Source organism: Ruditapes philippinarum, unplaced genomic scaffold, assembly GCF_026571515.1.
Source record: "Ruditapes philippinarum isolate M1 unplaced genomic scaffold, ASM2657151v2 ctg5090_1_1_1_1, whole genome shotgun sequence".
NCBI lineage: Eukaryota > Metazoa > Mollusca > Bivalvia > Venerida > Veneridae > Ruditapes > Ruditapes philippinarum.
Window position 1 is genome coordinate 50,218 of NW_026855009.1, and position 27,731 is coordinate 77,948.

General features: G+C 31.5%; 1 protein-coding gene across 1 annotated transcript; it reads right to left on the minus strand.

The window, feature by feature from the left end:
- Positions 1 to 272: 272 nt before the first annotated feature.
- On the minus strand, positions 273 to 27,033 carry LOC132741820 (P-selectin-like). The gene is made up of 11 exons (XM_060730082.1): positions 26,967 to 27,033; positions 23,674 to 23,808; positions 23,220 to 23,387; positions 22,251 to 22,418; positions 21,612 to 21,773; positions 20,902 to 21,069; positions 20,395 to 20,568; positions 20,015 to 20,185; positions 19,299 to 19,445; positions 18,161 to 18,311; positions 273 to 1,224 (listed from the first exon to the last, which is right to left on the minus strand). Exons 1-11 carry the CDS (start codon positions 27,031 to 27,033, stop codon positions 627 to 629), a joined length of 2,109 nt encoding a protein of 702 aa, XP_060586065.1. The 3' UTR covers positions 273 to 626.
- Between the last annotated feature and the right edge of the window lie 698 nt (positions 27,034 to 27,731).

The window sequence follows — 27,731 nt, forward strand, 5'->3', positions numbered from 1 at the left end:
AGTCAGTAGTTCTGTGCTTCTCCTGCCTTTAATTGCATGTCTCGTACAAGGTTAATATGGCAAATTATATATTTGCACCTCACCGATGTTGGCTACATTGCCAATAATCGTCATTTCCTCTTTTTCTTCTTCTTCCTTTTCTTTTTATTTTTAATAATCATTCTTATTACGTGTTATTATGTTTGCCAGATACAAAAATACGCCAGGGACAATGTGTTTTATTAGAAAACAAATAAAACATCCAGTAAAATGGTTATTTATCGAAAACAAAACATAAGGACGAAAATTCTTTAATTATCAAAGAGAGAAAAGTTAAAGAATTTCGTAAGCTCTCACATAATTTGAGTCACGTAACAACATTCACATTACAAATGTACAAAACAATCACAAAGGAGTACTTCAAATAAACTGGTAAAACAGTTCGCCATTACATTTACAACATTTAATATCTTAAATTGACATGTCAATCTTTCAGACTCGACAAAACCTTTCATCCCTTTTTTACGGAGAATTTCATACGAAAACAGTTAATACAATTGTCCAGTTGTAACATACAGGGTAATGATTAACTAATAACACGTGATTCAACAGAAACTTAATAAATAAATGAACAAGTAAATAACATTTTATTGAACAGTTGTAAACATATTTGATCTTGGAGTACTACATTCATCGGGTTCTTTGACTTTCATGTGATGTTTAACTGGAGTTGAGGCTCTCTGTGGCTGCTCAGACAGCTTTAGCTTTGGTACTACCGATCCTCCATTACTAATGCCTCCCCCAGTCTTAGATACTGACCCAAAACGTTTAACCTTTGTTGTAGACCGAGCACTAGCTTTCTCCGATTCACTTTCAGTATTGTTTTCTTTCTCGTACTTGCTATTCTTCACTTCAGACTCATTAGCTTCAATAGAATTCTGACGTTGAATTTTCTTACCGAACGACAATTTCTTCTTTTTAGTGTGACTCTGTGTGGTGCTAGAGTTACCTCTTGGAGTAACCAAAGTGCCGTTTTCTGATATAGGTGGAAATATACTAGGGTTAGAACTATAGCTGGGTCCATTTTCGTGTTTAAGTTTGGATTTTATGCTCCAAGGAGCTGGATTGTTTTGGTCTAATATCACTGAGCTCGTCGTGTCTTCTCGTATTAGGTTTAAATGGCTCAGATGAAGACTGGAATTTGACGTGGATGACGATAAAGACCGTGGAGTGACGGAATCAACTCTGAAAGGAAACATTATGTGTCTTTAATAAAGTTTTGGAGTTTAGGATCAGATTTTTTTAAAGATCTATCTCATATGAAGATATTAAGGAAGCCTCATTGACAGATGACTGTGGCGCCGTTATATGTCGCAATGCCGCTAAATGTCGCAATTGCCGCTAAATGTCGCACCATTGCCGCTAAATGCCGCAACCGCCGCTAAATGTCGCAAAATCATTTGCCGTTAAATGTACGCAATGTTAACGTTAATGTCGCACGAATTTCCCTTACCGTTAAATGTCGCAACACTACCGTTAATGTCGCAAGATGTAAATTCATGTTAAAATCATTTCTAAAGTAGAATTATGTTACCTTTTAACATTCTCATAGTTATTTTAATTGTAGTTGCAATTACACAAAAAAATCTTTGTCTTACTTGGTTTCTTTAATGAACCTAAATTTTCGAGGTTTTGAAGCTGCTATATAATGTAAATCTTCAGGCTAGAAAGGATAATTGATACTAAATTCTTAATAGATAAGTATTTTTCTTTTCTTTAACATTTCGTTTGTAACCCTGATTGACAACAGATTAAAGGTATAATGGTAATTGTTTCGCCCTTTCAGAATTTGGTTTAAGTCATTTCATTTTTTTTCTCAGAAACTACCGAATTTACTTTAAAAGTGGTTTAGTTGTTCACTATGCTCATATGATGCAATATAAAAGGCACATAATCCTAGTTATATTTTGCTAAGTTATTCCCCTTATTTCTCTAAGATGTTTTCGCTCTGATTAACCTTTTGGTTACGGCTTATTTCAAACATATTCACTTTAAACTTAAAATACTTATTTCATATGAAAGTACTTATGCATTTCTAAATGACAGATGACCCAGAAAGGTATTTTTTCTAAAAATATCTCCCTTTTTATTTTTCCAAAATAAAAACAACATCACAAATATTCACTTCAAACGTGAAAATATAGATTGAATATCAAGGCAATTTTTTTTTATTTTAACTGAAACGGCAAATACGTGAAAAACATAGTATGAAATGCACGTTCAATACGAAAATCAAAGAAAAAAATCATGTAGTACTCCTTGATCATGTAGTATTCGATCCGCAGTCGGGTGCTAGATATGAGCGAATTTTACGATTATATGCACCGGAATTTTTGTAAGCAGCCAGCCCGCATAGAGCTCGAGACTTGTAACCTCGACCTTGTTGGTTCTATTCCCGGGCTGGCCAACTAAAATTACTTATCAGTCTTTCGGATGATACTTTAAATCGGGGTCCCGTGTATGGGTGCTAAAACAACTTGGCACTTTAAAGAAGGGGAAGCGTCTGGAATCGGAGCATCTTTCTAAATCTGTAATTGCACTATCCTCTAAAATCTAAAATGACTTGTACTCTTCTGGAGGACTCGCCCATATGGGCAACCGGTGGCGAGTATAAATAAACGCAAATTCACACACAGTAAGCAGATGTCAAAGTTAAAATAAGTACACAAGATTTAGTACATTTTACTATTTGTCAAACATTATTTACGCTTTGACATTGTGGCAAGTGATATTTTACTCGCCAAAGTCCGCTTTATAACTATGAAAGATTCTCAGTAAATATCATATAATAAGAATTCAAATAATTGATTAAGCTCATATTGGCCTTGCTGTTTGGCTGAAGACAGCTAGCCGTTTTGGCCAGAGAATTTAGGCTTTTTATATCATTGCTTTGCTGTTATGAAAATCTTAATCTGTAACGCCCTTATTATAAATATTTCAATGAAATTAAAATCTGACTTTTCGAAAAAACACAAGACATGAATATTACATATGTAGCGACGGTATTTTGGTTAGATATCTGTAACCACTTTTATGTTCGTCCTTAAATGCGCATGTCGAGTACGTCATAGTGAAGTTCAAATGACCATAAAATACAAAGATACGCACAATAGTGTATCTATTTTAAGATAATTTTAAGAACTTTATTTTTCAAAACAAAAAAATGGAAGCAGATGTGTAAAGAAAACATCTTTTTAATTTATCGCAACAATAATATGAATGACCACTGCCTTTCTGGCGTTAAAATGGAAATAAAAACACACATACGACTAGCAAATTTGATAAAAGCATAAACTGTTTGTGTGAACTTCATCCTGCAAATTTAAATCTATTTTAGCATTTGTGACCGTGACCAATTGATCCCTTCCACAATCAAAAGGAAGAATACCATGCAAGTTATCTACCTTCCAAATATGAAATACATTTGTCAATAGATAAAGGCTGTAAAAGAGTAGAAATCTATTTCAGAACTGGTGACCTTGACCCAACTGAACCATAACTCTATCCAAAGGAGAAGACCTCAATTCCATGTTCCTACCAAATATAAAAGACATTTTCCAAAAGAATAATGTTAAAACACCTGTAAAAATGTTAAAATCTATTTTTGGCATTGGTGACCCCCAACTAAACCCACAGGAAGAGGACCTCCCTTGGCATGTTTGTATATGTATGTTATAAAAATCACACCTGTGACCTTGACACTAGGGACCCCTTACTCCATAAAAAATACCATTTATGGTATCCACCTATATAGAGGATATCATTAAATAATTTTTAAGATAAATCCAACTTACTGGAATAGTTTAACCATACAAGGTCCTATTTTCAAAGTGAAAAAAAAGGAATATAACTTGGGAAAATGGATGGCAATATCATGAACTTTTCCTAAATAAGTAAGTGTGGAAATTATGAAGCCATAAGTATAGACAGTACTTAAATAAATCCAAACTGCCGTTTAAGGTTAACGATATTCATTCTCAAACTGCTGGAAAATGACATAACTTGATTAAAATTTATGAAATAATAATGTTACTTGCCAGGATCAAGTTTATTGTATTGATTAAATAAATGTGTAAATTATGAAGCCATTTGTACGAGTAGATTTTAGGAAAAATCCAACTTGCCGTTTTAATTATTTGATCGTTCCATTTTTTAAAACATGACACCAATTTTAGGCTGCCAGGCTACTAGACTGCCAGCTTTAGACTATAGACTACAAAGTTAAGTGTCCTAAAGGTAAATGCATTTTTTTTTCCCATAATCATGCATGTGTATGTGCTTTTTGCATTACCTTTCATAGTGATTTTAATGTATTTTAAATTGTTTCCATATTTATAATATAAGTCATTTAACTTTGAGCTACTAGGCTGCCGACTCTAAGCTGTTAGATTTTCCAACTTCAAGGTTGCAAAGCTGACATCGATAGGCTGTTAGGATGTGAGGCGGCCTCATCAGGATACCAGGCTGCCAACGTTAGGCTATCAGGGCGTTAGGCAAACTCCTAAGGCCTAGGGCGTCAGCAATTTAGGCTTCCTCTTCCAACAGCGAGACAATTTGCCTCCTCAGTCAACTAGGCCATCAGACTGCCACCTCAGGCAGCCTGTCTCTTCTGCCATTTACAGACACAATTTTACTAAACTATTTACAGAACAATACCAATTTTGCAGTTCCATAAAAATAGTAGACAATTGTATAATTATCAATATCGAGGGCTGAAAGCGAAACTAGTGTAAGTGCATTTTCAAACATTTTACAGGAGAAGGAAATAACTGTTTAAATTTATTATTACTAAATATTTTAACTAAATACTACAATTATATGTGCAAATCAATTATTTTTCACTACTTCTTTGTTTTGATTTTCAGATTCATTCATCACAGATAAAAATATTATAATAAACGTCACTTAGAACAGTTTCACGCTAAAAAACCTTTTAAAATGTTTAAAAAATTGAATGTGAAAGGTGTGTAAGTGCAGTTACTCAAGATTATTTTTTCAACTATTTATACCTCAATTAATGTGGTTTTGGTTCTAAAGAGCTGTTTTTTTTATAATATTCATCTTTTTTGTAAAATGTCAGTTACATTGTTATCACATTTATAAATGCAGACATTTGAAAGTCTGTCATTGTCACTTACATACTGGTAGGATCAGCTCAACCAAAGTTCCAAAAGGTATCTAAGGGGAATAATTGAAAGAATTGAGTCTGGTGTTAAATTTTATTCAATGGGGTTTATTAGTGAAATAAAATCTGTATCACCCACAGTTTATCACTGACATAGGGGAATATTGGTTTAGAAAGTAATTTGAACCACAATTTGGTTCCACATTGTCATGTTACTTTGTTATAATAATCACTTAAGTTTGTAAGAGGTTAAAAAGGCCTTGTGTTAAGTCAATTCCAGGTCTTCATAGATATGAACTATAAATACTTAAAAACATACTATAGCATATTTTGTAAGTCATGTTCTTATGGGATTTTGCAAACATTGGAAACAATGAAAAACAATGTTATTTTAAATGTTTCATTTCGATTAAGCTTTAGTGAGAATTCATAATTTTGGCAAGTTTAGTATGCAATTTATCTTTAAGTAAATCATACATTCATTACAGATACATTTGTTTGCTCAAATAACTTATCATAAATATTTCACACACAGGAGTCAATATGATTTTACTATTTACTGTAAAGTATTTAATTACAGGTGATAAGGCTAATTCATTTGTGCCAAATGGCATTTTAAATGCACTGCTGTCACATACCATTGATCTGCACCGAAACAGTTAACTTTTGCACCACCATTTACATCATCATTTGTACCAATTGCAATTACAGTGGTGCAATAATTGAAATCACAATTATTGGTTTTACCTTTATGATTTTAGGCACAATTGATATGAAACTTTTTGTGCAAATGATAAATTCTAATTGGCCCAATTGGCACATTTGCAATTGCCCAGGTGATACAATTCTAATAAATTTAAGTTTACCATTGTAGAAAATGTAATATACATGCATATGTATGCCGAATAACATGTAGGTAAATCATATATACCTGTACTGGGGTCCTACATATTTACCGGACAATAAGTTTACCGGACAAAATTTATTTCTGTGAAATAAGGCTTTTTTTTTTGTTTTGATTAAAAAATCATCTGGTCTGAATTCAACACACACTTTCTATTTCAAAGTAAATAACAACAAAACCACTCTCAGGCATGTACATAAAGTTAGTTCCCTATTCCTTATTCCTTATTCCTTTTTCGAATAAGGAATAAGGAATCAGTTCCTTATTCCTTTTTCGAATAAGGAATAGGGAACTAGTTCCTGATTCCTTATTCAAATCTAAATAAGGAACAGCAGAATTAGTATTTAATTAAAATAAAATTTATACCTCATTCAAATCATTGCATAAAGAATCTGCATGAATTATTTTGAAAAAAAAATCGAATAAGGAATAGGGAACCAGTTCCTTATTCCTTATTCATCTCCGAATAAGGAACAGAAGTAAATACGTAAAGAAAAGACACCAGTTGCAATTATTTTTGATAAATCTGCATTAGAATTGCAAGGATCAATCATAAAAATCATGAAATAAAGCATCTGCATAAAAATATTTTTGAACAAAATGTTAAAGTCGAATAAGGAATAGGGAACCAGTTCCTTATTCCTTATTCAACTCCGGATAAGGAACAGAAGAAAATACGTAAAGAAAGACACTAGTTGCAATTATTTTTGATAAATCTGCATTAAAATTGCAAGAATCAATCATTAAAATCATGAAATAAAGCATTTACATAATTTCTTTTTGAAAAAAATGTTAAAGTCAAATAAGGAATAGGGAACCAGTTCCTTATTCCTTATTCAACTCCGAATAAGGAACAGAAGGAAATACGTAAAGAAAGACACCAGTGGCATTTATTTTTGATAAATATGCATAAGAATTGCAAGAATCAATCATTAAAATCATTTCATAAAGCATCTTCATATTTTTTTTTTGAAAAAAAATGTTAAAGTCGAATAAGGAATAGGGAACCAGTTCTTATTCTTATTCAACTCCGAATAAGGAACAGAAGAAATTACGTAAAGAAAGACACCAGTTGCAGTTATTTTTGATAAATCTGCATTATAATTGCAAGGATCAATCATAAAAATCATGAAATAAAGCATTAGCATAAAAATATTTTGGAAAAAAAATGTTCAGGTTCATTCGACTCCGAATAAGGAACAGAAAGAATTACGTAAAGAAAGACAGCAGTTGCAATTATTATTGATAAATCTGCATTAGAATTGCAAGGATCAATCATTAAAACCATGAAATAAAGCATCTACATAATTTTTTTTGAAAAAAAAATGTTAAAGTCGAATAAGGAATAGGGAACCAGTTCCTTATTCCTTATTCAACTCCGAATAAGGAACAGAAAGAATTACGTAAAGAAAGACAACAGTTGCAGTTATTTTTGATAAATCTGCATGATAATTGCAAAGATCAATCATTAAAATCATGAAATAAAGCATAAGCATAACAATATTTTGGGAAAAAAATGTTCAGGTTCATTCGACTCCGAATAAGGAACAGAAAGAATTACGTAAAGAAAGACAGCAGTTGCAATTATTATTGATAAATCTGCATTAGAATTGCAAGGATCAATCATTAAAACCATGAAATAAAGCATCTACATAATTTTTTTTGAAAAAAAAATGTTAAAGTCGAATAAGGAATAGGGAACCAGTTCCTTATTCCTTATTCAACTCCGAATAAGGAACAGAAGAAATTACGTAAAGAAAGACACCAGTTGCAGTTATTTTTGATAAATCTGCATTATAATTGCAAGGATCAATCATAAAAATCATGAAATAAAGCATTAGCATAAAAATATTTTGGAAAAAAAAATGTTCAGGTTCATTCGACTCCGAATAAGGAACAGAAAGAATTACGTAAAGAAAGACAGCAGTTGCAATTATTATTGATAAATCTGCATTAGAATTGCAAGGATCAATCATTAAAACCATGAAATAAAGCATCTACATAATTTTTTTTGAAAAAATGTTTAAAGTCGAATAAGGAATAGGGAACCAGTTCCTTATTCCTTATTCAACTCCGAATAAGGAACAGAAGAAATTACGTAAAGAAAGACACCAGTTGCAGTTATTTTTGATAAATCTGCATTATAATTGCAAGGATCAATCATAAAAATCATGAAATAAAGCATTAGCATTAAAATATTTTGGAAAAAAAATGTTCAGGTTCATTCGACTCCGAATAAGGAACAGAAAGAATTACGTAAAGAAAGACAGCAGTTGCAATTATTATTGATAAATCTGCATTAGAATTGCAAGGATCAATCATTAAAACCATGAAATAAAGCATCTACATAATTTTTTTTGAAAAAAAAATGTTAAAGTCGAATAAGGAATAGGGAACCAGTTCCTTATTCCTTATTCAACTCCGAATAAGGAACAGAAGAAATTACGTAAAGAAAGACACCAGTTGCAGTTATTTTTTGATAAATCTGCATTATAATTGCAAGGATCAATCATAAAAATCATGAAATAAAGCATTAGCATAAAAATATTTTGGAAAAAAAAATGTTCAGGTTCATTCGACTCCGAATAAGGAACAGAAAGAATTACGTAAAGAAAGACAGCAGTTGCAATTATTATTGATAAATCTGCATTAGAATTGCAAGGATCAATCATTAAAACCATGAAATAAAGCATCTACATAATTTTTTTTGAAAAAAAAATGTTAAAGTCGAATAAGGAATAGGGAACCAGTTCCTTATTCCTTATTCAACTCCGAATAAGGAACAGAAGAAATTACGTAAAGAAAGACACCAGTTGCAGTTATTTTTGATAAATCTGCATTATAATTGCAAGGATCAATCATAAAAATCATGAAATAAAGCATAAGCATAACAATATTTTGGAAAAAAAATGTTCAGGTTCATTCGACTCCGAATAAGGAACAGAAAGAATTACGTAAAATTACGTAAAGAAAGACACGTATCTTTACGTATTTCCTTCTGTTCCTTATTCGGAGTTGAATAAGGAATAAGGAACTGGTTCCCTATTCCTTATTCGACTTAAACATTTTTTTCAAAAAAAATTATGTAAATGCTTTATTTCATGGTTTTAATGATTGATCCTTGCAATTCTAATGCAGATTTATCAATAATAATTGCAACTGCTGTCTTTCTTTACGTAATTCTTTCTGTTCCTTATTCGGAGTCGAATGAACCTGAACATTTTTTCCCCAAAATCTTTTTATGCTAATGCTTTATTTCATGATTTTTATGATTGATCCTTGCAATTATAATGCAGATTTATCAAAAATAACTGCAACTGGTGTCTTTCTTTACGTAATTTCTTCTGTTCCTTATTCGGAGTTGAATAAGGAATAAGGAACTGGTTCCCTATTCCTTATTCGACTTTAACATTTTTTTCAAAAAGAAATTATCTAAATGCTTTATTTCATGATTTTAATGATTGATTCTTGCAATTTTAATGCAGATTTATCAAAAATAATTGCAACTGCTGTCTTTCTTTACGTAATTACTTCTGTTCCTTATTCGGAGTCGAATGAACCTGAACATTTTTTTTTCATAAATACTTTTTATGCAGATGTTTTATTTCATGATTTTTATTATTGATCATTGCAATTATAATGCAGATTTATAAAAAAATAACTGCAACTGGTGTCTTTCTTTACGTAATTTCTTCTGTTCCTTATTCGGAGTTGAATAAGGAATAAGGAACTGGTTCCCTATTCCTTATTTGACTTTAACATTTTTTTCAAAAAAAATTTATTAGATGCTTTATTTCATGGTTTTAATGATTGATCCTTGCAATTCTAATGCAGATTTATCAATAATAATTGCAACTGCTGTCTTTCTTTACGTAATTCTTTCTGTTCCTTATTCGGAGTCGAATGAACCTGAACATTTTTTTTTCCAAAATATTTTAATGCTAATGCTTTATTTCATGATTTTTATGATTGATCCTTGCAATTATAATGCAGATTTATAAAAAAAAACTGCAACAGGTGTCTTTCTTTACGTAATTTCTTCTGTTCCTTATTCGGAGTTGAATAAGGAATAAGGAACTGGTTCCCTATTCCTTATTCGACTTTAACATTTTTTTCAAAAAGAAATGATGTAAATGCTTTATTTCATGATTTTAATGATTGATCCTTGCAATTCTAATGCAGATTTATCAATAATAATTGAAACTGCTGTCTTTCTTTACGTAATTCTTTCTGTTCCTTATTCGGAGTCGAATGAACCTGAACATTTTTTTTCCAAAATATTTTTATGCTAATGCTTTATTTCATGATTTTTATGATTGATCCATGCAATTATAATGCAGATTTATCAAAAATAACTGCAACTGGTGTTTTTCTTTACGTAATTTCTTCTGTTCCTTATTCGGAGTTGAATAAGGAATAAGGAACTGGTTCCCTATTCCTTATTCGACTTTAACATTTTTTTTTCAAAAAAAATTATGTAGATGCTTTATTTCATGGTTTTAATGATTGATCCTTGCAATTCTAATGCAGATTTATCAATAATAATTGCAACTGCTGTCTTTCTTTACGTAATTCTTTCTGTTCCTTATTCGGAGTCGAATGAACCTGAACATTTTTTTTCCAAAATATTGTTATGCTTATGCTTTATTTCATGATTTTTATGATTGATCCTTGCAATTATAATGCAGATTTATCAAAAATAACTGCAACTGGTGTCTTTCTTTACGTAATTTCTTCTGTTCCTTATTCGGAGTTGAATAAGGAATAAGGAACTGGTTCTTTATTCCTTATTCGACTTTAACATTTTTTTCAAAAAAAATTATTTAGATGCTTTTATTTCATGGTTTTAATGATTGATCCTTGCAATTCTAATGCAGATTTATCAATAATAATTGCAACTGCTGTCTTTCTTTACGTAATTCTTTCTGTTCCTTATTCGGAGTCGAATGAACCTGAACATTTTTTTTCCAAAATATTTTTATGCTAATGCTTTATTTCATGATTTTTATGATTGATCCTTGCAATTATAATGCAGATTTATCAAAAATAACTGCAACTGGTGTCTTTCTTTACGTAATTTCTTCTGTTCCTTATTCGGAGTTGAATAAGGAATAAGGAACTGGTTCCCTATTCCTTATTCGACTTTAACATTTTTTTCAAAAAAAAATATGAAGATGCTTTATGAAATGATTTTAATGATTGATTCTTGCAATTCTTATGCATATTTATCAAAAATAAATGCCACTGGTGTCTTTCTTTACGTATTTCCTTCTGTTCCTTATTCGGAGTTGAATAAGGAATAAGGAACTGGTTCCCTATTCCTTATTCGACTTTAACATTTTTTTCAAAAAGAAATTATGTAAATGCTTCATTTCATGATTTTAATGATTGATTCTTGCAATTTTAATGCAGATTTATCAAAAATAATTGCAAACTAGTGTCTTTCTTTACGTATTTTCTTCTGTTCCTTATTCGGAGTTGAATAAGGAATAAGGAACTGGTTCCCTATTCCTTATTCGACTTTAACATTTTTTTCAAAAATATTTTTATGCAGATGCTTTATTTCATGATTTTTATGATTGATCCTTGCAATTCTAATGCAGATTTATCAAAAAATAATTGCAACTGGTGTCTTTTCTTTACGTATTTACTTCTGTTCCTTATTCGGAGATGAATAAGGAATAAGGAACTGGTTCCCTATTCCTTATTCGATTTTTTTTTCAAAATAATTTATGCAGATTCTTTATGCAATGATTTGAATGAGGTATAAATTTTATTTTAATTAAATACTAATTCTGCTGTTCCTTATTTAGATTTGAATAAGGAATCAGGAACTAGTTCCCTATTCCTTATTCGAAAAAGGAATAAGGAACTGATTCCTTATTCCTTATTCGAAAAAGGAATAAGGAATAAGGAATAGGGAACTAACTTTATGTACATCTCTCAGGCAAATATTGTTGATTAAGGTCTTTAATTACTAACATACCCTTTTGTTTACTATAGTTATTCCATGACCTGTTCATGCGGGGGAATAATCTGTTCTGCGCATGCCCAAATATTGTGGCCCTTAATGGGATTTAAGATGGGTTTTACTTTTAATTTTTCTCAACGTTAACTCAGGAGACAAATTATAAAACATATAAGGAAACGGGTTATGCCCATGGGAGGAAACTCTACACAGGTACGTATATTAATATTTATTTATACGTATATATTTTATGGCTTTTGTAACATGCTACATGATGACCAAAACGGAACTGTATGACAAAGAACATAATTCCATTTGAATATGGAAATGTTTCATGCGTTTAAGGATTATCAAGAATCAATACTTTAATTGAGTTATTAGTGTTAATTTCAATTACACCCCTACATGGCCTCTTCGTAACAAGCATGGCTGCCGTGTCTATTTTACTGACATACTGGGTTTGCCATTCAAAAGTCGTAGTTTCCTAGATTAATTTCAATTCACGACTTCAGAATGTTTTGATACACAATGTCCGGTAAATTGAGTTGTCTACACGATTTTTTCCTCTTACAATGCCCTACTCTAAAGACATATGTCTACGGTCAAATGTTAAATTTCATGTTTGATAAAGGAATGTTTACGTGTATTAAGAACCCAAAATTATTTAGGTAAAATTCCATTCTTTTTCATTATTTTAAATAAAAGTTACAGCGAAAAAACATCATATTATAAAAGTAACACTAGAACAATAGTCACTATTATATTACAATTATTAGATGGAAAGCATGAAATAGAAAAACTCTCATATAAATTGCCACTTTTAAAAATACCAGAAATTAGCATTATACATTAACATCCAATAAGTAATAGAAAGAGCACCGAAACATGAGGCTATCTGATTTGTACGAGGGGGCAGTGCCCCCCGAGTATAAATCAGATTGCTAAGTGTTTTGGTGTTCTTTCTCTTTTGTATCATAGTCAAACATAAAACATGTTCCCTGCTGTCACAATATGAAACCCCGGGAAAAAGTAACCAATGAACGAGCATCTACATATGATATTTCTGTCCCTTTCCTTTTCTCGTCCGTCACAATAAGTAAACCCCATCAAAAATGAACCAATCAATGGGCACGCTCTGGAGTGCGGGTAACGAATATCTGCACTCCAGTTAACGCCACTGTACATGTATATGTATACTATTTAACTCTGACACATTTTCAACAGAAAATCCCCAAACTATGATACAAGTAAATAAAGAGCATCGAACACTAGGCCTATCTGATTTGTACGAGGGGGCGATAGCCCTGAGTATAAGCAGATTGCGAGTGTTTTGATGTTCTTTCGCTTTTGTATCATAGTCAAACATAAAAACACATTCCCTGTTGTCGCAATATGAAACCCCGGAGAAAAGTGACCAATGAGCGAGCATCTGATATGATATTTCTGTATCCCTTTCTCTGCTGTCGCATATGTAAACCCCAGCAAAAATAACCTATCAATGGGCATGCTCTGGAGTGAGGGTAACTTAATAATCCCTGCACTCCAGTTAATCACACTGTGCATGTATATGTATACAATTTAACTCTGACACATTTTTCAAACAGAAAGGTCCCCAAACTACGATTGACAATTTTGATTTAACACATTTTCCAGTCACTATATATCTATTATTGTTATGCACACGATGAGAAACTTATAAACATTCCACTTTTCAATTAAAACAATTTAAATATAGAACAAATCAATATTATAAGTTTCAATGTATTTTCATCAAGTTTTTTTGTAATTACATCAAGGACAAGATCTGCCAGTATGATTGAAATGTTCCACAGCTTTACTCCTAATTAAGAGGTTAATACAATATTCAGACAAATCTTAAACAATATTCGGTATCTATAATTTGTATCATAGTTTGGAGACCTTTCTGTTGAAAATGTGTCAGGGTTAAATCTTATACATATACATGCACAGTGCGTTAACTGGAGTGCGGGTATTAGTTACCCTCACTCCAGAGCATGCCCATTGATTGGCTCATTTTTGCTGGGTTTTACATATTGTGACGGCAGAGAAAGGGAAAGCGACAGAAATGTCATATTCAGATGTTCGTTCATTGGTTCATTTTTGCCGGGGTTTCATATTGTGACAACAGGGAACGTGCTTTTATGTTTGACTATGATACAAAAGCCAAAGAACACCAAAACACTCGGCAATCTGAGTAATACTCGGGGGCTACGCCCCCTCGTTCAAATCAGATAGCCTCGTGTTTCGGTGCTCTTTCTATTACTAAATTAACAAAACTTAACTTCAAATTTACTTTGCACAAGTTGCATTTGCTTGTTATAAAAATTTAGATATATAGCTGCTTTTAGAAGATGCAAAATATACATTAAATATCATAGAGACTTACTTTAGAATGACTAAAATACACACACCTATGCAATAATTAACAACATTTTTAAAAAACTTTAATAATATGGCATATACATGTAATGTAATGCTATAATAGGTAGCACAATTTAATATAAACTTGAAATGAACATTGACCCCTAATGAACTGGCCTAAAACCCGGTAACTACTCAAAATTTCTATCATAAATGCTATAATGGGTATGCACTACATAGATATTTAATTAACAATCTTTATAAAAATCACTTATCGTAATAAGTTTCTTACACAAGAATTTTCTTAAGGACTCATGTGTCATTTTTAAACTACATTATTCTTGTGACTGTTCAATACTAGTTTCATGTGGCAGAAAAGCATAGAAAAAATGGTTTGCTCTAGGAATGATGTTATCAAGGCACAGAGTAACAAGATCATTAAATTTATCAGCACTTATCTTTTACATAGTCATTTCTTAATTTAGCCAGGCCTAAAATAAGTCATTAGACCCTAAAGGTATGCTGGCAATATGACGTCTGATAGGTGACACTAAGACTTACGACTTCAAAAGACATAATCGTATAATTGTATTTAAACTTATATTTATTTGGTTCATCAGACTCGACTTTAAGTACTCTAACTTGACTTATGAATACCGTTCGCCTTTCTTCATTCAAGTTAAAAATTTTCAAACACTAATATAAAAGTTTAAAGTAAAAAAATCAATCATGCAAGGACATCTCATGAACTTTGTGGTTTACTTTGTGGATCAGCAGTGATTTTTCTCGCTTTATTGGGAAGAGGCCTTAGCCTCTTGATTTTGGGAAAAATTATCGCTAAAATTGCTGATTTGGGAAGTAAAAAAGCTGGTTTGAGTTCAGATTTTTGGGAAAACTGCATGATTTTAAAGAAAATTTCAATTGGGAAGAGGCCTTTTTTTGGAGTCTGTTTATAAAGTAGGAAAATCACTCGGATGCCTGCGTCTAGCTGTTTGTATAATACCTGCCCACTGACTAGTTGTGTAAAAGTTTAAGATTAAACCAAAGTTTCATCAATCACAGAATCTAACTTAAACTCCATCAGGATCACTACCACCCTTAACACTCTCACTAAGTAATTTGCCATCTGACCTAACAGCTTTCTACTGTATCCTCACATAGCATCACCACTACCATTTACATTCTCAATAACTAATTCACTATCTGACCTACAACTTTCTACCATATCTTCACCTAGCACTGTATCAAACTTAACTATATTAGCATCACCACTACCATTTACATTCTCAATAACTAATTCACCATCTGACCTACAACTTTCTACCATATCCTCACCTAGCACTGTATCTAACTTACACCACTACCATTTGCATTCTCAATAACTAATTCACCATCTGTCTACCTACAACTTTCTACCATATTCTCACCTAGCACTGTATTGACCTCAACATGATCAGCATCACCACTACCATTAATAAAAAATTTTATTCTCAATAACTAATTCACAATCTGACCTTCAACTTTCTACCATATCTTCACCTAGCACTGTATCTAACTTACACCACTACCATTTACATTCTCAATTACTAATTCACCACCTGACCTACAACTTTCTACCTATCATCTCCCAGCAATGTATCTAACTCAACTCGGTCAGGATCACTTTCACACTCTCACTAAGTAATTTTCACCATCTGACTCACATCTCTCAACCATATTTTCTCCTAGATCTTGTGTCTACCTCAACTCTATCATCATCTGTGACCACCCTTTATTTTATAAACAGGCTAAATCATCATATGATTAAGAACCTTCAATCGTATCATTAACTAGCTCTGTATTTAAATAATCTTTTTTTTCAAGATCATTAATACTAGAAAATTTCAAACTCAGACTTGTCTGTGTCATCTGATTCAGATAAAAGTTAATTTTTCATTTCTTCTATCAAGTAAAGATGACAGGGCATATTCACCTTCACTCAGTGTTGTAAAACCTGACAAATCACTAGAAGAATCTGAAAAGCAGTCAGAAATCTTTACCTGTTATTATTGTTACATGATTAATTTTCAAAATAACTTCAGTGCATAAGGGCTTAATCTAATGTTGTAAGAACTTGGGTCAACCCATTTGCATTTTGATATATACTCATTATTTGTATGATATATTTGTAAACATGTATTAAATGAAATAAAATATGTTTTAAACTAAACTAGTGCATATAAGAGAAGAACTGATGATGAGAGGTGTCGAATAATAGATATTAAGTTTTCCAGACAGGAGTGTCCAGTCAAAACTACCATATCCCTTTAACTCAAGACATCCCACATTCACATAAATACCAATCAAAATAAGAAATAAATAAATGTATTTATTCATTTAATTATTTACTCATCTGCATTCATTGTTATATGAAAAAAGGACAAAGTTTTACACAAAATTGATGACATCACTCATGATGTAATCATACTTAAAGTTTTAAGTGAGTACACTTACACTAAATTAATATTTAAACCTCTTTGAAAACTTGGATTGTGAATATGAAAAACAGTGTATGTGACATATGCTTTATAACCTGCATATTTTTTCCTCTAAAATGTTGTCCATTTTGCCAACAATCACTAACATTGTGTCAAATACTTTTTAATATTAAATAATTCAAAACAATTTTACATACTTTCATCACTTAAACATTTTGCTTATAAATGTATTGGAAAAAATTTGAATGTGAAACTGATGTAAGTGCCTTTGTCACTTAGTCTAGTTTCACATTTAAAAAAATGGGGCACTTTCACTTACATCATTTGTCATAAATATGAGATAATCTTATTTAATGTTGGAAATCATAGAAAAAACTTATACAGGGGACAGATATGTTATTTCTAGACACAATTATAGAAAAAAGTGATTTTTGCTAAAAATGTCACTTACACTAGTTTCGCGTTAAGCCCTCGATATGTACTTGCATAAGATCAGCTAAAAATCGAACGCTAAACAATATACATTTATTAACAAGATGAGTATTATCGCCGCCTAAATTGTAGCGCAGTTCCATATATAATAAATTCACTCGCTTTCAATTTGAGTATACAAATTTAATTAATATGATACAACAATAAAACTTGAGTTCAACATAAAATTACATCTTGCGACATTTAACGGTAGTGTTGCGACATTTAACGGTAAGGGAAATTCGTGCGACATTTAACGTTAACATTGCGACATTTAACGGCAAATGATTTTGCGACATTTAGCGGCGGTTGCGACATTTAGCGTCAATGGTGCGACATTTAGCGGCATGTGCGACATTTAGCGGCGTTGCGACATATAACGGCGCCACAATGACTAATATCGTTTCTTGACCTAACCTCATTTTGAATTATCAAATTTGACATCTTCTGTTTCAAATAACCAAAAATATTGTTGTCAATTACGCTTTTCTTTTGTTTTGTTCCTCTTTATTTCAAAAAATGTGTTTGTTTCTTACCACTTCTTAAGTTAAATAAATCAATCAAAGTCTTCTTACATTTATGAAACTATATTTGTTGTTGTTGATCTTTATAAGTGACACAAGTATTTGTAAACTTTAGTGTGAAAAATATCATTAAATCTTATTTTATAATGTAATGTTTTAGATGACTTTTGAAACATTGTCAATTATACAGTTTATACCTTGAATATAGTTCAGTTAAACACGAGTGATTAACTGAATAATGTTGGCGTGAAAAGAAATTTAAAAGAAAACCTTGGTGATGGAACATAGCTCATCGGTGCAGACATGGCTGAGGACCTATTCCAGGTATCCATAATATGCTGGGTGTGTCCTCTGGGAGGTAAAGATGTAAACATAGGAGAGTTCATGCCATTCTCGTTTCGTTTTTTGTCGTCAGTTTTTCCTAAAAGTGTTTCAGAAAATTATTAAACCTTAAACCCCTGCTAAAGTGTAATGTAAATTTTGCTCTGCTTTGAATTAAGAAAACGATTTAAATATAAAGGGGTTCCACTGGGTTCATTGACATGATGGAACTTGAAATATTTTAAGGTTGACGTACCACTTGATTAAATAACAGGTCAATAACGTGTAAAACGTCAGACCATTCGCTAATATCATTTTCTAGAATAATTATTCTAATTCTGAAAAATAACCACAATCTAAAATGTATTGCTATGCTTTTCATTCAGATTGGACAAGAATCGCACAATAAAACGAGATTCTACTTAATTTCTCATTTATATATATTTATTTTTTAAGTATTCCAGCTGATCTATGTAAGAAATTCAAAGTTTTTGTTTTTAAGCTTTTAGACCTCAGTGGAATTCCTTTAAAATGTAACCAAATTCAAATATTTAGATACCAAAAAAAGGAGCCTTGTCAAACTACATGGACGTGCAGGCTGGCCTTGCTTCATATTCTGTTGGCAAAAAGCTTATCAGTTTTGGTAACAGCATATTAAGGCTTAAAACTTTTTTTCTAGCTTGACACATTACTATCGCACTTTCCATACTCACTGATAGTGGAAAACCCAATAAATAAGACATCAAAATAGGGAAATATTTATGGTAATATCTTGTTTACAATAACATAAATGTGGCCATGGCTTAATGTTAAGCCTCTTAAAAAATTCCTAATTTTGCTCAATTGCTTATAAATTATAGGTAGCGTACATAAGTATGAATCATGGAGTGGCAAGTTTATTGCCTGAAAGTTGCACATTTTTAATTGTTTTATCTTTTCATATTCATAACGTTTTCAAGTGCTCTTCATCGCGGCTTTAAAACAACTGATACTAAAAATCACTAATTCAGAATGCCGCTGAATATTTCTATATACAAAATATTCTTTATCTATTTTTGCTTTCTATAGGATCTATGGTAAATTTAACCTGATATGATTTTCTTCAGTTTCCAAATGTATAACAATGCTAATCCTAGGGCTGTTCCAATGGCTGCAGCTAAAACTGACAAAGCAATAACAGCTGGTAATAAATTGCCATCATTGTTATTGCTCTCTGTTGACGAGGGTGTCGACACTAAAATCAGAGAAATGTTATGGAAGTATTAGTTTTTTTGTTTAGATCATTTCAACATATTCATGGTGTTTACACATGTCAGCAAATGTTAACGTTGCTAGAGTTGAAATTTATCAATCTGGAATTTATTTTGGTAAAGTTGTTTTAACATATTCATGTTGTTTATTCATGTAAGCAAATGGAAATGTTGCTTTACTTGGCATTTGTCAATGTGGTGCATATAGAAGATATATCTTGTTAAGCCTGTATGGGAACAATTGTGGAAAACAGTGTATAATTCAATCATAAATAGTCTGTCAATATGTAAACAACTTTGGTAAACAACGTGTAGTTCAACAAAAGAATCTGAAAAATTGATATAACTCTGGCTCTACCACAAGTACAATGGCCAAATATTGGTTGAAGAGGCCGGTTTTCTATTCATAATGATAATCTACGACCTTCTATGCTACCATTAGAACCTTTAGTGTTACCCAGGAAACCAACTGCATTATTATCAATTTAAGTGACAAAAGCTTGTTCAACATAGACCCATACATATCTAAATATATATCTAAACAAAACTTTACCGCATTGCGATGACTCCACACTAGAAGACCATGTCCCGTTGCTTTGACATTCAATGGATCCGCCGTTCTCAAGGGTATATCCACTTTCACAGACAAGTACAGCCGTTGACGTAGTGCCATCTGTTGATATTTCAAATTTCCCGCCAGAAGTTGAAAGAGCAGGACATTCAACTGTTGATTAAGATGATTAAGATTAACATCATGCAGCATTTATTTTCGGTTATATTTGATCTACGGTGAATTGGTTGGATTGATTAAACTTCCGATCCTAATTCATATTATGGACTTTATAGAATGATAATTAACATTCATTTAACGTATATAAAGATAATCTAGACTTGAAAAAAAATAAAGAAAACTGATGATGTCGTTTTAATTACCACAAGAAGTTGTTCCCGATGCAACAGTCCACACCCCACTTGCGTCACATGCAATAGTGACGTCACCACTTATAGTGGTACCAATGCTGCACGAGTATTTAGCTGACGTTGTTGTTCCATCAGATATCAGAGTGTATGAAGCAGACGATACGGTTGGAACGACGTCACACAGAGCTAACATCAAATGAAAATTTGTTATTATTTCTTGCAAGGAATTTTTTTGGATAAATAAAATAAAATTTGAATTGTTCTTAAAGATTTACCTTCTACAATTTACAAAGTTCTACAATGGCAATTTTGCTTTTGGTGTTATTCAGTAAAATATACTAGGTCTAAAATATGCATATTATCAAACATCGTTTGATCAGGCCTTAGAACTTATACAATTGGTCAAATAGATTGAAATTCTAAATCTATGATTACTGTTTAATATTTAGCTATCATATATTTTATACTTAGGTAATATATACGAAATATAAATTGTAAAGAATAAAAGATAAGGTATACAGCATGTCGGTGCAAGCGAGGACCATGATCCGTCTGTCTGGCAGTCTGAAGTTGTATCTCCATTCATTGTATATCCAACAATACACGAGTAATTTGCTACTGTTAAAGTCCCATTTGTTGATAAAGATACACTCCCATTGCCTGGCTCTATCAGTGAGGGACATCCGACTGAAATTAAATTTGACAGTTTCGTTGCTAGCAACGATGTCTTTCAAATGCAATCAATGTTACGCTAAATCTGTCTAGAGATAACGCAAGTCTGACAAAACTGTTATGCTATTTGCTGTTTATTGTTGTAATATTTTTAATGATATGTTTGAAACTTACACTGGATAGTCCGGGTTCAAAGGAGGACACGTTTACGTTTCACAAATCAGGAAGGTTTGGAATAAAATGTATCATGGAAAAGACACATATTCAGATTCAATCTTTAAGCAATAAAATCCACTAATGAGAATGTATATACAAATCAGACAAAGTTAGAATCTATTTCAAATAAATCATATTCAAAATATTTTGCAAGACAATAGCAAGAAAGAACTTTGTTGAAGGATATAGCCGATCAAAGAACAGATGTATTTCGTTACTAGAATGGATCGCTGTGTAACGTGATTTAATAACATATATACATATATGTATTTAAAGGTTTAACTGTTTTCCCTTCACATGGAAGCAGATGTCTAGTTAATTTGACAAACAAAACAATATACCACAGACAGGGTCATCACTTGACCATCCGGTTCCATCATCTGGACAAGTTCTTTTGCTGACTCCATGCAATGTAAATCCCAAGTTACATGTATAGACCGCTTGCGTTCTGTCATTGGAAACCGTCACTGTTCCATTGTCGGGTATCGACGGATCATTGCATTCTTAAACGAGCAAAACCAGACATTTAATACATCGTTATTTCATAGAAATCGAGAAAAATCATGATCCTTCGGAAGCAATGAAAATAACAAAATTATATAAAAATTGAAATCTCGGTTTGATTGAATCTGATTATGAGAGATGGTGTAAAAGTGCAACATTTGTCATGCTTCGTTACATTGGTGTTAGCCGTATTCAATTTTCTTTGAATCAATATTCGTTAATGACAAAAAAAACAACAACAATTCTTATTAAAAGTGAATTAAATGACACAAGTATGTAAATGTACAAGTTTGTACAATTTGGATGATTCCACACGATATATGGTTTTATGAAACACTGAAATACAAAATTAAAAAGCAGATGAAATAAGTTTCTGATATTTCTACAATTCGATATCAGTATAAAGGCAACAGTGAAGCACAAAGAAATTATCATCTAAATATATTCTGTATCGTTGTAAAAAAGGAACCACTCACGACATAGAGGGGGATTGGAATCCCACGATCCGGATATAGTACATTCAGCCGTGCTGTCGCCACTTATAGAATACCCAGGTGCACAATAATGTATTGCTGTTGTTGTCGTATTGTCAGTAGTTATTGTAACATTTCCACTTGCTATGTCAGACAGTGCTGGACATGATGCTACAAAAGAAAATGTAATTTACTAATTACACGTTAGATAAATGATAAAAATTATTTTGCAAATACAATGTAGATCATCAAATGTTTAATGAGATAATAAGTATAAATAAACCCTGTGTTGTATGGTCCTTCAATACAACAGAAAACCAAGGAAATATATTTATCAAAGTGCGCACTAAGGCCCGGCATGCAAGTTATGACTTAATGAAATATAAGTAATTATTTGTTAGGATGAATAGGTGTTGAAATGGGAATGATATAGAATAGTGGCTTCTATATCAAACTGTAAAGAAATATAACACATAAATAACAGACAATTACAAAAGAAATATACAAATACGAGGACAAAATGATACATTAAACGATATTCGTTAAATTCGAATATCGACCTTATGCCACCTAAATTACTCGAACCTTTTTAATTCAAATTATCAGATTAGTTGACTACAAGATGGATTTTACCAAATCGTATTTGATAACAAAAGAGCATATGTCAATCTATTGACATTCAATTAAAAGTAACTGTTATCAATTCAGTCTTCTTATCATACTATTTTTACTTTATAAAGCCAAAAGGTCATCCATATTCAAATAATCACATCTTTTTATCATATATTTTAGTTTAAAAACAGAAGCACTTGTATCAAAAATGCAAATCATTAATATCCAAAACTATCTTTATTTTTCTTATCCTATTCTTATTTTCTAGTTTCTATATCTAAAAGATGTAAACGTTCAAAAAGCCTTTTCAGTGGTATCTTTTTATGTTTATTTTCTCTAAAAGTAAAGTTCATAACATACTACACGTTGGCGCGTTATTTGTCCAGGTTGAGTCAGTTCTACATGTTCTAGAAGAATCTCCGTTCAAAGTTGTACCCGCATCACACGAATAGGTGGCAACCGTCGTGATACCATTGCTGGATAATGTAACTGAACCATCTGTAGGTTCAGCTAATGTTTGACATGCATCTGCAACATAATTATACATGTACATACCAGTTTCTTTTTTTCAATATCTACGTATTTATCACTTGCTCACTTCTGTACATTTGAAGTATGTCATTTTAAGCAACACTTTCTGTCATACAGTAATAAGGGACATTCCTGCCATACAAAAATAATGGATTTGATTAATTACATTATATTTGAATATGATGTTCAATAGTTAGCATAAAGGCTATCGAAATAATGAAAAAATAAAATAAAGAAAATTATAAAAAAAAGGTGGCAGTGTTTATTTTCAAAAGTACAATACCGCATGTAGGAAAAGCGTCAGACCATTCGTTTGTCACTGTATTGCAGGTAAGTGTCGCTGTTCCAATCAGGACATAACCAGTTTCACAAGTAAATGATACAGTCAGCCCGGCATCTTTTACCTCATATTTACATACTGTCAGGATACAGAATTGACAATAGATATATTAAGAACAAAGCATTATTTTGAAGCATTTCTCAAGAAAGAGACCCTAATTTTTTATCAATTTAAACTTCAAAGTAATACATAATACTATTCCAAGACAATATAATTTTTAATTTTTTCTAATGTATTGTAACGATGAATTGTATTACCAGTAAATCTTTATAGCATAAATAACACTTAGGCATGGTTCTAACCGAAGGTTAAAACCGAACAAAAATTTTAACGTTAACAATTTTTGCATTGCTTTGTCCATTTTATGAGTGTTTATCTTTTTTTCCATACAGATGGAACTGATTGTATTTTGTTATTAGATGTGTAGACTTAATACCTACATAAAAGGATCAGTATCTAGACACTGTCATTGAGTTCATATTCTTGTTTTCATTTCCAAACTTAAGAGTTACGTTGCGTCACACAGTACGGTTGCGAGGTTACGCACATTGCTTGATATATTTGACGCTCCACGAAGGGTCTTAAGACTGACAGGGTGCTATGAAAATTTCTATCTTTTCTCATAATTAGTTTTAACAGTATAACATACAAACATGTTAAGCACATTCAAATTTGCCAGAGTATGTGAGATATAAGACTAGTATATGTATTAAATTTTGTTGACATAAACTTGCATTGAATTACTAGTTTTTATTGTTATTTAAGAGGATGCTTATCCTACTTACGTGTGAATTTAAAATACCGGCAAGAATGTTATATTTGCTTTCCAGAAATATAAATTTCATAGCCCAGTGAAATTACTCTTAATGTTGCTGTTGATTGACTTTTATTTGTGGATTGTTTTAGTTTCCATCTATTATATAACGTTTATTCAATAGTAAAAAGATGGTAAATTATTAATTTTTAAAATAAATTCCCATGATAACCAGAGTGTATTGCTTAATAACACAACTGTATTTTCAACATTGTATACAAACTTGTAGAAATTGGAAATAAAAGAGATAGGTGTTTAGTAAATGTCAACTTACGACAGGGATCTGAAGAAAAAAAAATAAGTGCAATTATTAGAAAGTCTATTGAAACACTAATTTAATGATAAAATATGTTAATAGGTGGATAATATAATAAATTATTATAAACGTTTAAAAATTATGTTTAACTTTTGGAGTATTCCTCCACTATCTTATATTTATGTAATATGTATACACTCTCTCAAGTTCCCGGATTAAATATATGGGTTTCTGGATGTAAAACATTATTTTTAATTGAGGGGTTACATATACTGGTAATATAAGGTTATTCTGGCCTATTAAACTATTTACTTTATTAATTGATAGATTACAAATATGAATCGATTCAAAAAATGACATGCCATGTTAAGAAGAAATAAATCGTGCAAAAGAACGTCAACTATACCTCCCGATGGGCTCAAACTCCAAACTGCACCAGTTTCCACACCAGAATTGTTTGTCGGTACATCGGTCGATGTTTGGCCTGCTTTGCAATGTTGTGGTGTTACAGACAAAGATGTCCCGTCAGAATTTATGTTCTAAAGAACCAGAGCATTAATCAATTTGCCATTAAAAGGCTATAAATCAGCGTTCTTGTTTACATTATATCAGTCCTATCCATTATTCTTGATAGAAAGTTCTCTCTAATGTTGAACTATTCATATTTAAATGCATTATTATTGCCTTGTTTTTCAATGATTGATGTTTTGCCATGCCAAAAAGATGCGAGCACCCCAGAGTGATCTTTTTTGGAGAATACAACATTCTTTAGGTTTGAAAACCGAAAGCCCGGCAATATGAACCTTTATTGATATATTTGTGCTGCATATGAAATGAGTTTTATTAACAGCACTTATACATATATCTGACTATATGTGGGGTATTCTATTTAAATTGTGACATTGTACAAACTTTTACAATGCGATATTATTAAAATACTAACGAAATAATAGCAGTTGATCAAGGTGCGAAGCACAAGTGTTAAACTGTTGACAACTATAGTAATATGAGACACAGTATATAGGATATTACGAAATAGAGTATCTAACATTTCAGTGTCACCTATTTCTCGTGGCATCTAAACCTACTTTAATTATGTCTGTTGTGGATATTCTGCATTTTTCTGGTTTTCATCATTTTCTTTTGCGCTAATTGGTATTCGAATCTACCACGATTTTTGGGATCTATTACTTTTGTTTAGTCACCATCTTGCATCGATTTGCATTAAAAGGCATTGAATGGATCCATAACGTCAAACTACAATAACTTAGCAGGATTATTATTTAATTCACACCACAAATTGATGAGTTATTTGTTATAGAATTTCATGTTATCATTTATGATAACAATGTATCGGAGCCCTCATCCACCAATTCTTACGCACAATGAGTAATTTCAACTGAATAAAGTCTCTTTCATTGATAAAAGAATTCGATTGATAGTGGAATGTTTAATCTGTAAGCAATAATGTGGGCAAGTTGGATTGTTTGTGTATGAAGAAATTGTTTTTCGTTGTAAGTTGTATGTTGCTTTTTATTTTTTTAATACTTAAAGTCAGGGTTAGAAACATTTATTATATTGTGGTTTGTGTGTATTCGAGAGATCACTTGTTTCGAGACTAGCATTTTAACTAAACATTAATCAAATAAGTGTCAAAATAATGTCATGACAAAATCTGAGTGATATTCTCAAACAGTGGCAATCTATTCGATTCTCAATTAAGTTATATCTTTTAAAATTTTAGACACTGTAACTAGAACTTATAGTATTTGATATAAAATGTTGATACCAAAGGCGTCTTGCATGACATTGAAGTAGATAAATAACACTTCTGGTACTAGCTCTGCTTGGCCATATCACGTTTACAAAGCAAACATCAGGAATCGTGTGAATTATTTTGTTCTCCGCGGTATTGATTTAAACGACATGAAGCGCCATTTAAAATATATGACTTAAAAATGAAGAAACATTTCCTGAACATATCCCCAACAATATACGAGCGAACAGAGCACGGACAGCAAACAGGAATATAAGGCCCATGCAAGATATTAAATACCAACAAACCAAGTATGGATGGTTGACGAAAACAAGAAATAATAGATGGAAGAGTGGATACACCAAAAATCATATGATCATATGAAGATTTAAATTTACATAATTACTTACTTGTGTACATTGGATAAGGCGAACAACTCAATGGCTGGACTGATATCTCTGTGGTATTTGTACACATATTCACGTTTCCTATATCATTGGAATTACAAGAGTCAGATCCATCCGTCTTGGAATACGTGAATGTATAATCCGCCAATAAGTTATAGGGACAAGTAACCTTTGCAAAGGCTTCAAATCCTACAATAAAATAGGGGTGTTTTAAAAGCTATTGTGTTGGTTTTATTTCCCTTTTCTGTTGTCATTTTTATTTCTTGATGAGTTATTGAAACTACAAAGAAGAAAATGTTTTGTTTAGGGGTTTTTGTTTAAAATCATTTTCTTAAAAACTTTATATTGCCCTTTTCCCCGGATACGGTTAAAAATTTAAAACCGAAAAAGGGAAAAACATTAAGTTAAAAAAAACTTTAAAATTTATTTTTCTAATTTTACAATTTAATTTTTTTATTTTTTAATTGCTTTAAATAAACTTTCCCAAATTTATTATTCCAAAAAAGCTTAAATTTTATATTTTGTATATGCATTAATGTTAAAAATTTCCTTTTAAAGTTAAAAGGGTTTTTCCTTTTTTTCAATTAACCCGAAATCCCCCGCCCGGATGGGTGTGTAACAAAAAAAGGAAAATTTTTCAAAGAAATATTTCGATTAAAAGTTTCCGCTTTTTCTAAAATGTATTGGGTTGCTTTACAAAAATAAAAGTTACTTTTAGTAATTGTAAAACAAAATTTTTTGTGCTTTTTTATTTTCAGAATGATCTAA

Coding starts and splice junctions, on each gene's coding strand:
- LOC132741820 (XM_060730082.1), bottom strand. CDS start 27,033: ATGTGTACAAATACCACAGAGATATCAGTCCAGCCATTGAGTTGTTCG. Junction 23,809..26,966: donor GCCTTATCCAATGTACACAA/GTAAGTAATTAT, acceptor GTATCCTGACAG/TATGTAAATATGAGGTAAAA. Junction 22,419..23,219: donor AAATAACGCGCCAACGTGTA/GTATGTTATGAA, acceptor TTTCTTTTGTAG/CATCATGTCCAGCACTGTCT.